At 42.1% G+C, this 20,594-nt stretch overlaps 1 protein-coding gene across 14 annotated transcripts in view; it reads left to right on the forward strand.

Annotated features, from left to right (window-relative positions):
• Window positions 1-20,594, forward strand: part of PCDH15 (protocadherin related 15) — a 771,473-nt gene that overhangs the window by 222,755 nt on the left and 528,124 nt on the right. The window contains exon 1 of one of the 14 annotated variants that reach the window (XM_045024741.1): window positions 14,639-14,890. The exons of the other annotated variants lie outside the window; for them this stretch is intronic. Coding sequence (XP_044880676.1) covers window positions 14,878-14,890 — 13 coding nt within the window. The 5' untranslated portion in view covers window positions 14,639-14,877. Of the gene's footprint in view, window positions 1-14,638; window positions 14,891-20,594 lie in introns of those variants that run through there. 14 annotated transcript variants of the gene reach the window in all.

Consider the following 20,594-nt stretch of genomic DNA (forward strand, 5'->3'; position numbering starts at 1 on the left):
CTTAGTTCTGCTTCCATGCAGGAGATAGGACAAGATGACCTATCAAGGTCCCTTATAGTCCTACATTTCTGTGATTCTAGGAACATAGATAGACTGATTAATATGTATGTATATCCCTTTTTTCACCTCTGCTGAAGGTAACACCTTGCTACAAACTTGTCATTAACAAGAAGGTCAAGGAAAGTGTGGGCCCCTTACTGAATGAGGGAGGCAACCTAGTGACAGAGTATGTGGAAAAAGCTAATGTACTCAATGCTTTTTTGCTTCTTTGTCTTCACGAACAAGGTCAGCTCCAAGACTACTGCACTGGGCAGCACAGCATTGGGAGGAGGTGACCAGCCCACTGTAGAGAAAGAAGTGGTTCAGGACTATTTAGAAAAGTTGGACAAGCACAAGTCCATGGGGCTGGATGCGCTGCATCCGAGGGTGCTAAACGAGTTGGTGAATGTGATTGCAGAGCCATTGGCCATTATTCTTGAAAACTCATGGTGTTCGGGGGAGGTCCTGGATGACAGGAAAAAGGCTAATATAGTGCCCATCTTTAAAAAAAAAAAGGGGGGGGGAAGGAGGAGGATCCAGGGAACTACAAGCCAGTCAGCCTCACCTCAGTCCCTGGAAAAATCATGAAGCAGGTAATCAAGGAATCAATTCTGAAGCACTTAGAGGAGAGGAAGGTGATCAGGAACAGTCAGCATGGATTCACCAAGGGCAAATCATGCCTGATTGTCTTTTATGATGAGATCACTGGGTCTGTGGATGAGGGGAAAGCAGTGGGACATGTTATTCCTTGACTTTAGCAAAGCTTTTGATATGGTTTCCCACAGTATTCTTGCCAGCAAGTTAAAGAAGTATGGGCTGGATGAATGGACTATAAGGTGGATAGAAAGCTGGCTAGATTGTCGAGCTCAACGGGTAGTGATCAACGGCTCCATGTCTAGTTGGCAGCCGGTATCAAGTGGAGTGCCCGAAGGCTTGGTCCTGGTGCCGGTTTTGTTCAATATCTTCATTAATGATCTGGAGGAGGGCATGGATTGCACCCTCAGCAAGTTTGCAGATGACGCTAAACTGGGAGGAGTGGTAGATATGCTGGAGGGTAGGGATAGGATACAGAGGGACCTAGACAAATTAGAGGATTGGGCCAAAAGAAATGAGGTTCAGCAAGGGTAAGTGCAGAGTCCTGCACTTAGGATGGAAGAATCCCATGCACTGCTACAGACTAGGGACCGAATGGCTAGCTAGAAGTTCTGCAGAAAAGGACCTAGTGGACAAGAAACTGGATATGAATAGACAGTATGCCCTTGTTGCCAAGAAGGCTAACGCCATATTAGACTGCATTAGTAGGAGCACTGCCAGCAGATTGAGGGAAGTGATTATTCCCCTCTGTTCAACATTGGTCAGGGCTCATCTGGGGGGGCTGTAGCAGTTTTGGGCCCCACACTACAAGAAGGATGTGGAAAAATTGGAAAGAGTCCAGAGGAGGGCTACAAAAATGATTAGGGGGCTGTAGCACATGACTTTTATGAGGAGAGGCTGAGGGAACTGGGATTGTTTAGTCTGCAGAAGAGAAGAATGAGGGGGGATTTGATAGCTGCTTTCAACTACCTGAAGGGGGTTCCAAAGAGGATGGAGCTAGGCTGTTCTCAGTGGTGGCAGATGACAGAACAAGAAGCAATGGTCTCAAGTTGCAGTGGGGAAGGTTTAGGTTGGATATTAGGAAAAACTTTTTCACTAGTAGGTGGTGAAGAACTGGAAAGGGTTACCTAGGGAGGTGGTGGAATCTCCTTCCTTAGAGGTTTTTTTGGTCAGGCTTGACAAAGTCCTGGCTGGGATGATTTAGTTGGGATTGATCCTGCTTTGAGCAGGGGGTTGGATATTCTATGATTCTATGATTAAGGGCCATTACAGCAGCTTGTGATCATTAGACAGCAGCAGCACTCTGGGCACACCTCTAGTACAGCCTTGCTACAGGGAGCTATTTTTACTTATTGATATTTCACTGACGTGAATTTGGTTTGCTATAAACATAGATGCAGTGGGAACATATTATTGTCTCATTTGTAAAGGAGAATGAGAGCTTTCACAAGTTATGGAACCTTTATCCACATAGTGAGCTGGGAGCTATTATTGGCTTCTTCAAGGGCAACCTAACAAAAATGTTAACTCTTAGAAAATTATAGTTTCATAACCTTAGAAATATTGAGTTTATACTTAGGTCAAAAAGAGCAGTCCAATAATACTCAAATATTTTAAATTCAAGATGGAATTTTAACTTTTTAAAACTGAAATTCAATACTAAGCAAGCAAACTTAGAACCTTTGTATAATTTGCTTGCTAAGTGTGTGTGTGTGGGGGGGAGAATGGAAATCCCACGGAAGTTCCAGTAAAGCTCTGTTTGTGTGTTTACATAGCTCTAAAGGGACTTCAGTGAGATTTATATGCTGCATGCATATACATGTTTAGCAAGCCAACATCGAACCTCTGTATAACTTATTTATATATTTATTATGAGTCATACAGAGGTTCAAAGTTGGCTTGTTAAGTGTATATATGTATGTAGCATGGGGATCCCACTTAAGTCAATGGGAATATCACATACACATTCATTGGCATAAGACATAACAGTAAACTAATCATATATTTTTTTTCCCCATACGGTTACTATATTTTTATAGCAATTGAAGATCTGACAGTAACTTAGGTAAAGTGTATAGTGGTATTTAGAATAATGTGATAAAGTATTTTGCAATAATTAAGACAAATGTAATCAAGATAGGATTGAGCTGAGCTACAATACATTTAAATATTCAGAACTCAGTGCCCAGTACTATGAGATAATATCTTGTAATCATTAATTATTTTTTAATTATTTGTATTACTGTTTCCAGGGGCTTTTTGTAGTTCCTATGGGCCCATTATAAAATAATTGGTGCTTCAAACTTAGAGAAACTGTATCTTGTCAAATTGAAAATGAGGAAATAGCTGTTTAAAATTATGGCTTGACTGTCTAAATAGTTTGACAACTAGATGAAATGTCTTATTTAAACAACTGAAGTTGAGAAAAGATCTGTGCAAATCCTATTTCATTTTCTCCAATCAGAAAAGAATATTTTAACTCGATCAAATGTAAATCTAAGCGTGTATGGAAAGAGTGAGAACATACAGCACATTTGATTTAAACATGATATGTCAATAAAATTCAGAAGTGCTTTATTTTAATATATTTAGAAATAGGAGCTTTCAAAATAATCACGATCATGTTTGCTCCATCAAAGGGAACATCAATATCTGTTTTTTTAAAGTAATAGCCTTGATGAGTTCATTTTTCATTGCTACACAATTCAAAATAGGTCTGCATATTGTTCATTGGACTAAGCAAGGATTATTATGCTTACAGTTATTAATTGTATGAGTGAATGTTGACTTTAAAATGGCAAAAGTATGAAAATGTTTGTACCATGTAGACTTGTAAATCACTTCTTTAAAAACAAATATCGTTATTAAAAGTAGTCTGAGTTACCAGTTTAGTTCAAGGGGGTAAGGGCAGATCAGAGAATATTCCAGAGTTTTATATATTATTATTATTTATTATTTGCACATGAAAAAGTGAAAAACACCACCCTACAATATGCTTGGTACCAACGCTATTAGGAGCTATTGACCAGGCAGCAGATCCTGAGCTGGGAAACATGGGCTCCATTTCTAGCTCTGTCAATGACTTCCTGTGTGACTTAGGCAAGATACTGAACCTCTCTGTGCCTCAATTTGTCTCCTCTGAAAAATGGTTTAATGATACTCAGGTGAAGTCCTTAGAAATCTGCAGATAAAGTGCTAAGCATCAGCACACTCATATCATGGGCATGGGACATATAAGAACCTAAACAGAACCATCTTACTTCAAAGTTTAACTCAGTATTTGAGTTCTAAGATTTACAATGTGAAATCTGAAACCATTCTGGAAGCACACAACCTAACTGCTCATAAAGACTCCAGTTTGTGGCATGGTTCACCAAATGATTTAGACATTATAGGCTACTAAAGTAGCTTTTTGAAAACCAATGTTTTTATCAAGTTTATAGAATAGAAACAGAGGCCTGACTCAGGGGCAGCCCTCGACTAGCTGTCAGCAACTGGTGCCCTAGGCGAGCCATGCAATACGCTCCCCACCCTCAAACCCCAAAGGCAGATCTAGGCTGAGGTTTTTGGTAAATTGGGAAACATTGTGCCCCTTTTTTCCTTGTAATGTTTTTTAGGTTTTTTTTTAAAAAAACAGAGGCTTAATTATTTGGTTTATCCGTCCATCTGTCCAACCAATGTTTCTGAGATCAGGTAAAATAGAGACACAAAATTTTCAGAATAGATACATGACAGCTAGATGATATTTTAGTCTGATTTAAAAAAAATGCATTAAAATGCTAATTATAATTTTTATTATTACAAATCCCAAATCATCCATTGTTATCCTGCTTCAACTGCCATTACCACCACATCCAATATAGAAAGAAATAAGAAAACTCTTCAATGAACTTTAACCGTATTTACAAAACACTCCGAATAAAAAACACTCTGTGCTTTTAAAACATGACTTTTCTTGCTTTAAGTTTTGAAAATTCAGTCACTAGTTCTTTTAGATCCAGTTTTCCAGCTATTTGATGCCACAATGTCAATAGAGCAAGTCCAACAAGTCTCTCTTGCACCATTGTTGAACGCAGATATATTTTTATCAATTTTGAGAAGCTACGTTCCCTGCTAGCTATGGAAACTGCCAATGTTAAAGGAATGTATAGAGCTATAAAAATAAATGTTTGGAAAACTGGGAGTTTTTCACAAACAAACTTCGGTACTTCTTCAGGAGTGGAATGTTTCTTAAGTCGTCTTGAAAAAGTCTGAAGCTCACTACACAGATCTGTAGCATCAATGTCTTTTGAATTTTCATGAGTCAATGCTGACTCCAGTTTTATAAAAAATTCTCTTATCTGTTTTTCTGTTTTCTTTTGCAAACTGTGGCTATAATATAGAAAGCCAAATACTGACTCTACCTGCTGCATCTGTTTAAATCTTTCGTCAACAGAGTGAATAGCAGTATAAAGGACTGAAGTAGAAATTCACTTTGAACCTTTGCTTTGGGTTCTAAATGGGTGTGTCTCGATCTTCATACGAAAACTGCTGTTTCTTTTGCTGAATGCAAATTGGCTCTGGTTCAAATTCTGTCAGAAAGTCTATTTCTTCAGCAAGCTCGAGAGAATCTACCAGTTTTCTTTCGCACCCTTTATCACTTCTGAATTTCTCCAGAATATTTTTAGTTTGCTGCAGTTTTTGAATAGCAGAATGTATGTTCAAGTTCTTTTCCTGAAGCTGCTTACTAGTGAGGTTAATCTCGAAAAGGATATTATACCACAAAATGAGTGAAGTCACAAATTTGAACTTGGAAAGGCCATTTTCAAGAGCTTCTGCATCTGAATGTGCTGTATTGCCAGATGATCCACTAAAGGTAGTATCATCAGAAATTTCAATTAGTGCATCATAAATGTTTCCAAGTTCATAGAGGAGGCTTCAAAGTATCAATGCGACTCTCCCATCTTGTATGACTAAATGGTTTCACAATTAGAGAACTCAATGGCGAGTCAGAATATTCCAACGGCATGTTGAGCCTTAGAAAAAACACATAAATACATTGCACCAGGTCAAAGAAACTGCTTGCCTCCAAACAGCATCTAGCAGCATCATTGACAACCAAATTCAGAGAACGTGCACTGCAAGAAACGAAAAAGGCAGAGTTTTCCATATCCACAAAACTAATGATCATCGTCATTTGTTCAACATGAGTCATATCTGGTATACAATCCAGTATTATTGAAAAGTATTTTGCAGAATGGACAGCTTCTACAATTTTCTTTTAAATTGCATTTGCTAGGATTTGAATCAGTTCATTCTGCATATTTTTTCCTAAGTAATGAACCTGTGATTCATGATCACTTATTTTACGTAGATGCTCCTTCATGACTGGATCAAACAAAGCTAGGTATTCAACAAATTTTAAAAAGTTTCCATTACCTGGAGTGTTCATTTCTACCACAGCCATGGAAAGCTAAATTTTGCCCACCGAGAACTTTTACTAAAGCAATCAGATGCTCTAATATTTGTTGTCAGTATTCTTCCTTTTCCTTGATCATGTGTCAATTTTCTTCATCAATATTATTTGCTTTTTTCAATCGTAACTGAAGTTCTTTCCAATTTTGAAAACATTCCAAATGTTCTGTACTTCTGTCATGTGAAGAGAGAATTGAAGATATGTTTTTTCAGTCCTTTGAACCATTTTCAGTACGTGATGTACCAATTGCTTGATTTCTAAACATCTTGCAGCAAACACAGAGTCCTTCGACACTGAATATTGTAACCAGTTTTAATGAATTTCTTCCCCATTAATGAGTTTCCTCTTGTAATGCTGAGCAGAGAATTTTCTTTTATTTCCCTCCTTAGGGAAGGGAAATTCATGAATCCATGAGAATTTTGCTGCATGTTGTCATCACATCTGAGCAATGAAGCTGGGTCCCCATACTGTAACTTGTTTGTAACTTCCACATCCTTTCTTCCTTCTAATTCATTTACTTCAATTTTTGCATGTCTCTCTGAAGGTGAATACATTTTCTCCACTTCCATATCAGTCTGATGCTGTGAGCTGCCTTCATCTAGAAGTAAGTTTCCATCATCTTGAAGTTTCCAAACTGCTTTTTTTCTTTTGTGTGTGGAGTGATCTACCCTCATCTCGAAGTAATATATCTTCATCTTGGTGTTCCAAACTGCTTCCAGGCAGATGTGAGCTAACCTCCTCTGCAAGTAAACTTCCTTCATCTGGATGCTGTGAACGGCTTCCATCTTTATTTGGATTAAAGAGAAGATATTTCAGGAAGGATCCCAGTTCTTTTGCTTGGTCCTTTTCCTTCTCAGCCTTTCGTTTACGATACTCAGCTCCTGAGGGTTTTCTTTTTCCTCTTTCTGCCTTGGGGCATTTGAATATTGTTATGTACTGTGCTCCTGACTGCAAGCATCATAGCGTTAAGAATGGCTGACACTCCCACCACGTGGTTGGCAATTTAAACCACATTGCAACCATCCTAACATGTTTTTTCACTGCTTAAATGTTCAATGATTAGTAACATACACTCACTTACCTATTAAAACAGTTACAATGTTTACATGGAAACAAAATGACCTTTTTCAACATTATAACCCGACACCGGTTGTTTGGAAAATAATCCTCTTCCTCACTGTTACCCGCTTGGGGTGTGACGTCATCACTTTCAGAGTCTATTAAGCGTTAACACTGTTACTTTTCTTTTATGGACCTTATTTATTACATGTGAACCAGTTATAGCAAAGAAAAGTTCATAATTATATAGCCCGATAATAACGCTTAAAGATACTCACATTTTGGATTTATAATGCTGAAAGATGTTATTCTTTATTCTTTAGCACCAAGAAACGATTTTCCACAGTATTCGATCGATTCTTAACCATCTACTTGCGTTTGACATGTATCAGCTCACAATATCTCCGCTCTACATGAATTTCTGGCTATGTGACCTTTATGTATATTTGAGATGGGTTTCCCTAGCACTGGAGCTCTTGCCCCTGGCAGATGTGTTTTATTGTGGCTGAGTTATTGCTTATCAAAATTGAATAGTGGGTCATCCTGAACCTACGTCGCAAACTGAAGAAAAATTTTGCTAAAATATTTATTTTTGCCATAAATAAAAGATTTGACATATTAATAAATGCTCAGAAATGTAGAGAAATGAATTATAATTCATATTCCCTCCCAACGCACACGGGAATTGAAATAATGACATCATTATTTTATTTGTAATTTTTTCATCTTTTTCATTTTGTTCATTTTTTTTTTCAAATATGATTTTTTCCCTCCAATTTGGTGCCCCATTTAACTTGGCACCCTACACGACCGCCTAGTTCGCCTATATGTACGGGCCGCCCCGTCTTGACTCGGAATCCCTTATTGTCCCACTATACCGAAAAAAGGACAGGAGACATTTGATATGGTTTTAATCAGACCGCAACTTTATTATTAGGTGTCTGGGACTACCCGGCAGAGGAAAGTATACAGTGCAGGTAATCCCATGTTCATTCAGTAATTACCCAGGGGGCTTCTGCCAGCTCACCTCCCATTTTTTCCATCTAGGTCCATAGCCAATCCATGGCTGGGTCCTTACTATCTACCTGGAGGAGGAGGGTTAAGGTGGGCTACAAGAAAAGGGGTTTGCCTCCCTACTGTATCAGTCATAGGAACCCAAACCCTCTCCACTCCCCTGTTCCAGTCCCTTAACAAACACCTGCTTTTTAAGTCCTTTCTCAAGCCATTCATCTGGTCACTGTATACTTTCCCTATGAAGTATCTGCAATAGACAGCTGTCCCACACTTATATGAGTTGCGACATATAACCTACCCTCCTTCATGCCACACATTAACAAAGCCCTCCCTGAACCTGCTATGGGGAAGGTGGAAAAAACGCAACTCTACCTAGGCAGATCTGGTGATGAGGGAAAAATTCCTTCCTAGCCCTGATAAAAAGGGAGCGGCTAGTACAATGCCCACAGCCGGTCTTGACCAAACTTGGTATTTTACCACCTAAAAGGGAGGGAATGTGGGAGCTGCCTCAGCCTGTTCTCAGTGTCACCATGCTGGCCATCAGCTTAATGTATTCCGGGGCCCGATTTGAATACCCGGCGGTGGTCCGGGGCTTCAGCGGCACTTCGGAGGTGGGTGTTCCTCTCCAAGTCTTCCGCGGCACCAAAGGACCCACCACCACCAAAATGCCGCCGAAGTCCTGCCCCCGCCACCCCTCCCGGCCGGGTGCGTTGAAAAAAAAAAAAAAAAAGACGCCTAAGGTGGAGGGCCCTCTTAGGTGCAGGGCCTGATTCTGGGGAATCGGCTTAAAGCTGGTCCTGCTGGCCATTTGTCCCCTTTCGTAGCACCCCCCCAGCCATAAAGCACTGTTCCCTTCATTTGGCCAGGCAGCCAAATTCCCACCTCTTCTGAAAGGTGTGGTGCAGTCATTCACATAAGTAAGGGCTAAAGGGTTGTGCATTTTATTTCTATTTGAGGTCCATAGTTACTTCTGTAAGTAAAGATGACTCGTGACTAATAGTGATAGGGACACAACGAAACAAGAAAAATACTAACAAGGCAATGTTAGAATGAAGAGTTTTGTAGTAATTGGTGCATGCCTATGATCCATAAAAATATGTATTTGAAATTGTTGTATAACGTGTATATAATACCAAATATTCAGTGACCTCTTAGTCATTTTAATTAAAGCAATTACTCACTGAACTGCAGATGTTAAGGAAATAACTCATTTTAAATGAAATGTCCAATATTTAAAGGATTTGAGTCATTTACCCTTACTTCAACTTCCCAAAAATAGAGTTTTTTTGTTATTAATCCATTTCCATTCTAATTCCATTACCACAAAAAGTTTTCTAACACTTTATAAAGTAGAAAGACATGGCTATTGTAGGACAGGAAGAAAATCCTAATTTTGTACTTTAGAATTAATGAGTTGGCTCCTTGCTAACACTAAGGCACCCAATCTGGTGGCACAAAAGGTCTATGGTGATGCCTTAATTAGGCATCTCAGGATGCCCCAAGTGATAGGGGCATGTCAGAGTTGTGCCAGGAGAAGGGGGAAGGGGCATGATCAAAATGCTGCTACATTGCAGTGATCTCTAGCCTTTAGAGATGATTATTAGCTGGTGTAGCCTTAAATCTGCTCTAACTTTTGTTAGGCACCCAACTAGCTCTTGACAGCAATGAGAATTCAGGAAGCCCAAAAAGTGACATGCAGCCATCATTTCAGTTTCCCTCTCAAGTCCCATGCAGATTGTAGGACAAATTTCTGTAGCCACAGACCATTGCTTCCCCTCCTATATTGGTATCAAATTTATTAGATCTTGGATTTCACCTCTTGAATTAAATAACGACATTAATGCATTGCTGAATTCAGTGATGTAGAATAGTAAAGAACTTTACAATGCGTTTTCTGGCAGTGTAGTGATACTTTGATTCATAGAGTAAATTCCACCCTGGCCATTAATAGCTGCAACTTCCGTTAAAGGCAATAAGAGTTGTGCATGATTTACATCACAACTGAATTTGGCTTCAGAAATTTTGGGGATTGTGCATGTACAATTTAAAGAGAAGTATGAGTAGGCAAGGATGTTTTGCATCCTCCTGTTAGCTGCTTTTTCCTACTACTCTGCAGCTTCACTCTTCTCTGTTTGTAAAGTTACTTTGATTTTACATACCCACTGCATGACAAATTGGTAAAGTTACCATATAATGCAATTTCTGTCTACTTAATTCTGTGTATGCCAAATTTGCACTGGGATTTTATGTCACCACTAAATATGGCTTTGAAATTTCCCTTGCAGTTGCAATAACTTAATTTAGGCTGAATTACATCCAACCCTGTTGCATATATACATTTTAAATGGGTTGTAATAGTTTGAGTACTGTATGTTGACGTAGTGATTGGGATGTTTACTGTATGACTATATTGGGGTTAAATTAACAGAACTGTTGGGGAAACGAGCAGGAAGACGAAACAATAGGTCAAGATAACCCACTCTCCAGTAAAAACTTCAGGGTTGTTATGAGACAATGCCTGAGCTATTAACTGTGAAGATTCTACCTCCAGCCAAGGTATTAAACTTACTTTGCTATTCAGGACAGAGGCTGGGAACCAGAAGATCAATATAATTATAGCTGGGTAAAAATGGAGAGGCAGTTGTTGGGGAGCTACTTGGATTGACACAAGCAAAGAGTCCTGTGGCACCTTATAGACTAACAGACATATTGGAGCATAAGCTTTCGTGGGTGAATACCCACTTCATCAGATGCATGACACAGGCACCCATTGGTGTGTCTGAAGAAGCTAGACTTGCAGAGGGTATTATCGGGGATGGTAAGCCTGTAGCTAAAATAGGCATATGTGTAGATGGTTTGTTGTTCTAAAATCCTCCTTCTCTTAAAATCTTTGTTCTGACTGTTGAAATTTAAACAATATTTTGCTTTAAGAAGCCTGTCTGGTTACTATTTTCACAATTGGTTACAGATGCCTAAAGGGATGAACCACAGGTATTGGTTCAGTCATACCTTCTTGATCAGCATGGTTGATACATAGGGTCCTATAGCCCAGTGCCAAGTCTAAGAATGGGAGAAATATGGAAAGAGGTGGCAGCATAGGACATGACACCTGTGGGGATACACTCCAAGACCAGAGAGGGGGCAGAGGTGCAGCAAGCCCTGCAATCATGACAGTCCTCACAAGTGAAGAGAATCCTCAATTAATGAGAATGCACATGCAGCAAGTTGCTCCTTCTTATGAAGATGAGGGTCCTGCTTAAATCACAATCTGTTCAGACACACCTATTCTATAACACAGGGGTCCCCAACCTTTTCAGGACCAGAGACCGGTCATGCCTGCGGAGGGAGCGCTCGTCCCGCGGCTCGGGTAGACCTCCCGCAGGCGTGCCTGCGGGAGGTCCACCGGCTCTGGTTGAGCTGCCGCAGGCATGACTGCGGACGGTTCACTGGTCACGCGGCTCAGCTGGACCACCCGCAGGCATGCCTGCGGCAGCTCAACCAGAGCCGGTGGACCTCCCGCAGGCGTGCCTGCGGGCGGTCCAGCTGAGCCGCGCGACCAGCGAACCGTCCGCAGTCATGCCTGCGGGAGGTCCACCGGAGCCCCGGGAGCAGCGGACCTCCCACAGGCATGACTGCGGAGGGAGCGCTTGTCCCGCGGCTCGGGTAGACCTCCCGCAGGCACGCCTGCGGGAGGTCCACTGGGTCGGTTCGCGGCCCGGTTTGTAAGAGGCTGCGGACCGGTACCGGGCCGCGGACCGGGGGTTGGGGACCCCTGCTATAACACACTGCCAATGTTTTACCCAGTACGCTCTCAAGTAAGGGACACTTCCGTTCAGTGTGGAACCATCAATGAAAACACTCAGTAACAAAACCCAGTTGTCATTGTGGACAGCAAAATGAAAACAGGTGTTTAATGCACGATTAACAAAAGAGAAAACAAAATAATAGCATATCAAAAGAGTGGGATAGATAATACTACGAGAATATTATGTCATAGTATAAATTGAGTGTGCTTCCCACATATGCAAAACATGGTTCACGTCTGGTCAACCAATATTAAAAAAAAAAAAAAGAAGACATAGCAGATATAGAAGGGTTCTAGATATAGGTGACAGAAATTATTAGAGTTATGAAAAAACATCCATAAGAAGAAAGATTGAAAAGCCTGGGACTGTTTGGAACAGAGAAGATATGATGGAGATATACAAGATAGTGATGGCTGTAGAGGAGATAAATCAAGTGCTTCAATTTACCCTTTTTTCATACAGGAACAAGGTGTCATTCAATTGAATTGAAAGATTTATTTTTAAAAACCCCAGAAACCACAAGGTCTGACTGAATCCAAGAGCTTAGTAGGAATCAAATACAGACATTTACAGTAAATGGATAGTGACATTAAATAGGCTTTAAAAATATAAGGGATATAAATGCTCATGCTTATGGACATAAAGCAATAAGCCAAACTATTTTTTGGGGGTTAGGAAGAAATCCCATCTATAGCTAGGTTATTCCACAGTTGTTCATTTTGGTAATGTTGAACTTTCCTCTGAATCATGTGTTACTTGCAGTTGTCAAAGACAACATACTGGACTAGTTGGACCACTGGTCTGAGTCAGGATCTCAAGGCTTATATCTTTTAATTTTGGGAAAATAATTTCAGCTAAAACTTAAGAAAACATCACATGAGAACTAATTTCCAGTTTGAGTGGTTTGAACCTTCCGATTTTGTACTGTTTTGTTTTTGGAGGGTTTGTAGGGATATTAAAGAAGGTACTAACAGTGATTCCCCCCAAGTGACAGTGACCCCCCAGTTTCACCACGTACAAAAATCTTTTAGTTCTTATGTTAAAACTTGTAAGCTTCTGTCTGCAGAAAACACTGATTGTATCTGTCCTGTGAAAGATACTCTATTACTATGTAAAACTTACAAACAAGTTAATTGACTTTGTTCTTGAAGTAAACACTGTGCTAGCCTTAAGCTGTAATTGATACAATGTAAACAAACAGACCCCCACTCTCTGTGATTACAGGGCCGGGAGTCTCATAGGAATTAACACACACCCCAAAAGTGGTGGAGACAGTAAATTAAAATATGGTTAAGATATGGAATGTATGTTGATGAATATTTGATGTACGTGAATGGTTAGGGAGGTGCCAGCCTGGAAAGGATCCATCATCCGAAGAATGTGTCGAGTGGACCACCAGACAACCCCCGGAGGGTAAACTGGATCCACCCCAAACACCTGGAAGGAATGTGCCACTTTAGACACTGTGGAGCCACCAGGAATGTGCCATCTGCTGACTGAGCCAGCAACAGCAGGATGAAACGGTTCCCATAGACTAACATAGGAATTAATTCCTATAAGAATGAACTCCAAAAACTGAGGACTTTGAGTCTCTGGTTCTGCTGCCAACCTCCAGGAGCATCAGGTGCATCTGACACAGACTCGGCTCCATCCTCATGACCAAGATACCTGGCCAGTAACTTGGCATGAGCAACTTCTAGGCTGGTAATTATAACACCTATACAGAACCTGAATGAATGATTGTGTGAATGAAAATATATATGTGTGTGTATAAGGATTAAGTAGTAATAGGAATTAGTCAAACAACATTGTTTACTTTTGTCTTTTGCTTTATTATTATATTTACAATAAATGTGGCATCCTTGCCTTATCCCTCTTAATAAGATCCTGCTGGTTTTTATTATATTGGTATAACAAGTTTGCAGTAGCAAGCGTCCAGAACAGAAACAATATCATCAGTACCAGGAAGGGAAAGTCAAAGAAAACAAAATGCAATGCAATCTGTGTAAAGAAGAAGGTAATTCAGAGGCAAACATAATGAGGGACTAAATCAAATCAAAGATTTATATGAATTGATTGGAAATGAAAGGAAAACCCTGCACACAAATACAGAACTGAATAAGAAAATAATAGATTAAAATAAATGCATATGCTGCAATATTGTCTTCAATTGTTTAAATGCATTCGAGGTTGAATAAATAACTCAAGAGCTGTATTTTCAAACCCAAAGTTGGCAAGTAGTTGACAAATACATACACCAGTGTGATGGGTTTGTACCTGGCTACACTCCACCCCACAAAGAAGCAGCAAAGGTGGGTCCTCCAAACCTGACTAGAAAGGCCTCATTGAATCAGCAAATCAGAGACAAGCAGGCTCAGCTAAAAGAAGATGCAGGGCCTGAGCAGTTCAGTTCCTGAGTGGGACCAGAAGGGATGTTCCACTCTAGCCACAGGAAATTGATGGGTTGCATTTACTGGATGTGGGAATGGGAGGACCTGAGAACCTTAACCCTAAAGTAACAGGTGAAAGGAAAGGGACCGTGTGGGAACAGGCCCAGTGAATGCAGCAGCAACTACTTAAGGAGAGCAGTACATGGCTGCTGTTTATAGAATCTCTGTGTCATAAACAAGAATATTGGATGGGTCTGAGTTCCTCCACCAGCCACTGGGAAGGTGGTCTAAGCCCTAAGAAGGGGACAAGGCTTGTTTAGAGACTGAGTGAAGAGTGGGATTTAAAGGGCCTAGAGATGGGGCTCAAGATGCTGTTGAGGGCTGACAGTTTGTTGAACACTTTGCTTCTTTGAAAGGGGTGACTTGGCCGGAGGGCTGAGCCATTGAAAACCAAGGTCAACAACCTACAGGGGGTGCCAGGAGCAGGAAAAGTCTGGCAGTACTACACCTAGCCACTAGGATGTACTCAGGAGGTGAGTGTCCCTGTCACAAACAGTATTTAAATTACTGTTAGGCCAAACAGAACCTTTTTTCCAGTGAAAGTGTTCCTTTTTTGTTCTTGGATACACACCAGAAGGCCAGCCGGCCTCAAATACCCCCTTACACTTGCTGGAATAAGATCAGGAGTTTCCAATTATTCATTAAATAATTTAGTAAATTTAATGGATTTGGGTTAATATAAATGAAAATAATTTCCTGGGAAGAAATCCAGAACTAATGAGAAATAGTCATGCAGAAATATGCCTGGTTGGCAGTTGGCCAACTGAAATAATTTCCATGTCTGATTTGAATCACTTATAAAGGATTGTTCATGGTAGGAGCATGGAGAAGTTTGAGGGAAGAGAGCTTAGAATATCCTCCTTCTGTTACAGTACTGCTGTATGGGGGTGAAGATAATATAAGATGGCAGTTATATTCCTTGTATAATGACCAAACTCCTTCCATAAGGACTGTACTTAACCAAAAACATTGCAAGGTTAGAGAGCAGCTACAGATCAGGCTTCCTGAAATGTGAAAGAATGCATGCCATTTAAAAGCGTTTCTGAAAGGTAGTTCCATTTCATGATTAGCTTTTGATTTACAGGTGTCTTTCCTAACCCATCAGTCCCTACAATTAAAGGAAACATTGTGGTCTAGATTCATATTTGAGAGTCTCTATCTAGCTCTGTGACCTACATATCATTATGACCTGAAACAGAACTATAAAATCTTTTATATGAAGTTGGGATGTATTTAAGATTTCTTGGATATTTCTTTTATTTAAACATGTAATCCTTGGGTACAGAGTTTGACTAGAATGAATTATGTGTTTGCGTTCTTTAAAAGTAGTGTATGACAATTAGTATTCATAAATCTTGGGATATATATGCATTTCATCACTATCAGATTGGAAAAAATATGCTCATTGAACATGTTATGCTATGGTCCCCGCAATAAACACAAATACCAGTCCATTCTTCAGTGCAGTCAGTTACTCACTAGCCTTGTTTCAAGTAACAAATTAACCCATTGCTGATAACAGTTGTCAGCAAAGAGTACAACTGAAGTACAGTTAGTTTTCTTAAGAGCTTTATGGAGGAATAAGATTGGCAGATGCTTGTTCATTTACTGTTACCTATCACATACTTCTTGAGGTGGTGAGGGGCAGACGCTAGACGTGCTAATGTTATATTAACTCATCTTTATGAAAGGAAAGGGAGAATTGACAGTGTTTCCTATTGCCTCGGGGCTGCTCTGTATTGTGTTGGCTTGTAAATACCCTCTATGTCAGGCCTGCACAACTCGTAAAGCAGCGAGGGCCACATTCCTCCAAAGAAAACAGCTGAGGGCCGAAACCTCCCAGCCCGAGGAAACACCCCACCCCAGGGCCGCCCAGCCCTGCGGAAACAAACCCTCCTTCCCCAGTGCTGCCCCACCAAAACAGCTGTGGGCCAAAAAGGAAGGTTGGGGGTGGGGAGGTGATACTTTATTTCAAATCAACCAGGGGCTCCCAGCTAAAGAGGTGGCTGGGAGCCCTCAGGGTCAAATTAAAGGGCTCAGGGCTCCGGCGGCTGGAGGAACCCGGCAGGGCCGGCTCTAGGTTTTTTGCTGCCCCAAGCAAAAAAAAATTTGGCTGTCCCCCTTCCCAGCCCTGGGCTCCCCCGGTACCCTCCTCCTGCCCCAGTCCTGGGCTCTCCCCGCACCCACACCCCCTGCCACCCCAGCGCTGGGCTTCCCCCTTTCCTCCCCACCAGTGCCCTCCCTCCACCCTGCTGCTGCCCCAGCCCTGGGCTCCCCCACACCAGTGCCCCCCCACACCTGCTGTCGCCCCAGCCCTGGGTCACTGTTAACTCGCTCCCAGGGCGGGTCATTCAGCCGGAATTTTGGATGTGCACAAAACACAGACAGGATTGGTTCCCATATGGTTACAGAGCTGCAGTAAAGTGGAACAATTTTCAGCTTGTGTGATTGGAGGATATCTGGATGCATATTATAAGACTGTCCTCCATAAATGAGGAAAAGTTGAGGTGCCTTTATTATTCTTTTGTTCCACTCTTTCTTTCTACGGGAAATTTGCCAATGCAATATCACTGTCTTCCTTTCAAACAAACAAAAAGGCAATGGCTGTTGAAAATAGCAATTCCGGTCCTAATAAGCATTTCTTGCTCAATTTTATCCTACTTTTTCTACAGCAAGTTACAGTGGATCAGTATATTTGATTTGGGAGAAATGAAGTAAAAGCTGCCCAAACCGAGCTTGAGCACTCCTGAATTTTGAGGTGTTCAAATCTGGAAGGCAGGTGTTGTGGGTGGGAGAGGGCTGTGGGCTCCATGGGGCAGCATGGCAGCAACTGTCTGGAGCTGCACTGAGCCAGACACACTGGTCTGAGTGGCACAGTAAGCGGTTTGGGGGTTGGAGAAGGGGTAGTGGGTTCCGGGGGGCACACAAGGGACAGGGAGCAGGGGGGGTTGGATGGGGCAGAGGTTCAGAGGGGCAGTCAGGGGACAGGCAGCAATTGGATAGGCATAGGAGTCCAGGAGGTTTATCAGGGGACAGGTAGGGGGTGGGGTCCTGGGGGGAACTTGGGTGGGGTCTCAGGAGGGGCAGTTGGGGACAAGGAGAAGGGAGGCTTAGATAGGGGCTGGGGTCTCAAGGGGCAGTTAGGGGCAGGGGTCTCAGGAGGGAGTAATCGGGGGACAAGGACCAGTGGTGCTTAGATAGGGGGTGGGAGTCCTGGGGGGCAGTGGGGCAGAGGTCTGGGGAGGGGGCAATCAGTGGCCAGGGGCTGGGATTTAAAGGGCTCTGGGCTCCCCGCGGCTGTAGGCAGCCCAGAGCCCTCTGACTCCCGGCCGCGGCTGGGATTTAGAGAGCTTTGGTCTCCCCGCCGCAGCAGGCAGCCTAGAGCCCTCTGATTCCCAGCCGCGGCTGGGATTTAAAGGGCTCTGAGCTCCCTGCACCTGCGGGCAGCCCAGAGCCCTCTGATTCCCTGCTGCGGCTGGGATTTAAAGGGCTCTGAGCTCCCTGAACCTGCGGGCAGCCCAGAGCCCTCTGATTCCCCGCCGTGGCTGGGATTTAAAAGGCTCTGGGCTCCCCGCGGCTGCAGGCAGCCCAGATCCCTCTGATTCCCGGCCGCGGCTGGGATTTAAAGAGCTCTGGTCTCCCTGCCGCAGTGGGCAGCGCAGAGCCCTTTGATTCCCTGCCGCGGCTGGGATTCAAAGGGCTCTGGGCTGCCCGCAGAGCGCCGTGGGGGGGGGGGGGATTTAGAATCCCCCAGTGGGCCGCACCGTGAGGCTCCGCGGGCTGCATGTTGTGCAGGCCTGTTCTATGTAGCTGTTTAACCAGCTAAGACTCACTGGAGCACAGTGATCTCCAGCCATAGCCTGCAGTTGCCAATAAGCCTGGCAGTTAGTGGTGCAGAGCTGTCTGCGCCAGCTCTATGCCAGCTAGGGATTCTTCTGCATAGGAGAAATTCTCAGCTGTATGTTTCGTGCAGCTTTAACTCCTCTTTGTGCCACCAGACAAATATATTAGGAGCCTTAGCATCAGACATGATGAGGCCTTTCATTTTTATAGGGTGTTTTTTATATGGAAGTGTCATAAAATTTACAGCTAACAGTCTAAAAGAGAGAAACACCGCATTGGGTACAGTAACTTTTTTACAGGCAGAAAATGACCAAAGACGGGGGTGAGGTAGACTAAAACAATTACAAGTAGTAAACTGTCAAATATCTTAAACACTCTTTGAAGTGAGGAAAGATTACAAGGATGCAATAAATGGAGACTAGTGAGGGAGGATCAGTACTCTAACTGTACAGTTGGCTATACTGAAATGAAAATTTAAGACAAGGTATGAAGGGAGGGAGATTGTTGAGAAATGAAACACAAGCAAAAGCATGACCTCAGTGAGAAGAGTCAAGGCAAAGAGCTGCCTCTCCTCCACCAAGATTAGTATAACAGAGAGGCAGAGGAGTTGGTGGATAGAAACTCAGAGAAATAGTGTTGTGTTATACTGATTCAATGTATGTACAGTATATATGTGTTCAAAATGAATTGATAATTTGGCACAGATCTTCTTATTTAGAAACAAGGATAACCTAAAGAACCATTCCTACCATTGTCAGGACACAATTACTCCAAGAACAGATGAATCTGACATTGTTGGCTGATGTTCTCTCCTACTCCCTCTGCCCAAGAACCACCTACTACTCACTTATTTACAGTACAGCAAGATTGATTGCTTCTGGCAAACTTCATTTTTCCATCATAAGTAGGAGGGATAAAGGAACTATTTGACAAAAAACAAACACCCTTCTATCTTAACCCTTCTTATCTAACACAGCTGGCCACTTATGGTTAAACTCTGAATTGATAGCTGGCAAGCCGCTGCCAGTTGGCTATTAAATATATTACCCTTCCTTTTTTTAGATTCTAGATTCCAAAATAAGCAAAAATGTGCATAGTTGTTAATAATAACCAAATCATTCATGTGAATTAATTAACTTTGCACATTCTTCATTGTTTAGGAGGTCCCCAACTGTAAAAAATTACTAGTACTTTCTAGATATTGTTCCATTCTGTAATTAGGACAGAGAAACAGCACTATATAGCTAACTGTTTCTTAATTCTAGCAATTTACAAGCAACAAGGTCTGCTCTGCATGCTCTAGCACCATATGACTCCTAAAACTCACATCATATAATTTCCCTTCTGCAGAATGAATACAGTACATGTATATTTACAGAATTCTATTTCTGTTCAAGTAACAGCTCTATTAAACTATTTACAGGTTCAAAGTTGTACATGTAGTTATAAATTGTTAACTGTACGTAAGATTTGTTGTAAACTTGTTTCATATGAATTTGCTCTCCTTTCCTACACATGTATGTGTGTAAATTCAGGAGACTGGACACTATTTGCACTAGATATAAAAATGCTAGATACTATGGTGATGAGTGCACTGAAGATGCCTATCACAAACTCCTAATCTGAGAGAGAGTACATTTTTGAACTAAAGTGGATTTCTGATTAAATTTTTAAAAAGCTGAATGAAGAAGTATTGGTAGTGGGAATAACGACTCACAAAAGCCACATTATCAAGTGGATCAAGTACAAAACTAGGCTCTAGGAGATCTGTATTTCTGTTCCCATCTTGTGCTACTGACTGGCAGAGGTAAGCCGGTCTGATCTGGTACGGCATATTGGCAAGAGCCGGTACACAGCCAACCGTACTGGCAGGGGGCAACTTCCCCAGGCCAGCAATTTAAAAGGGCCTTGGGCTCCAGGCAGCAGCAGCCGGAGCCCTGGGTCCTTTAAATCAATGCCAGAGCCTGGCTGCCGGAACCCCAGGAGTCGCGGTGGCTGGGAGCCAGCCCCAGGGCTCCTGGCCACCGCCACAGCTATTCCTACCATGGGACTCCAGCGGTGATTTAAAGGGTCTGGGGCTCCCAGCCACCGCTACCACAGCCGGAGTCCTGGGCCCTTTAAATCGCCTGGGGATTTAAAGTTCCCACCACTTCTGAATGAGGACTCCCCCTGCTCAGGACCCTGGCCCTACATAGGGGTAAGTCCTTTAAATTACTTCCCCCCTGCTGAGTGGACATAATTATACTTAGTTCATTCCAAGTAATTGATTGCTTTCTTCAAGTAATTCATCAAATGTAATGTACAGGGTCTCTATGCTGTGCACTTGCATAGAAC

The sequence above is a fragment of the Mauremys mutica genome, chromosome 7, assembly GCF_020497125.1.
Source record: "Mauremys mutica isolate MM-2020 ecotype Southern chromosome 7, ASM2049712v1, whole genome shotgun sequence".
Taxonomy (NCBI): domain Eukaryota; kingdom Metazoa; phylum Chordata; order Testudines; family Geoemydidae; genus Mauremys; species Mauremys mutica.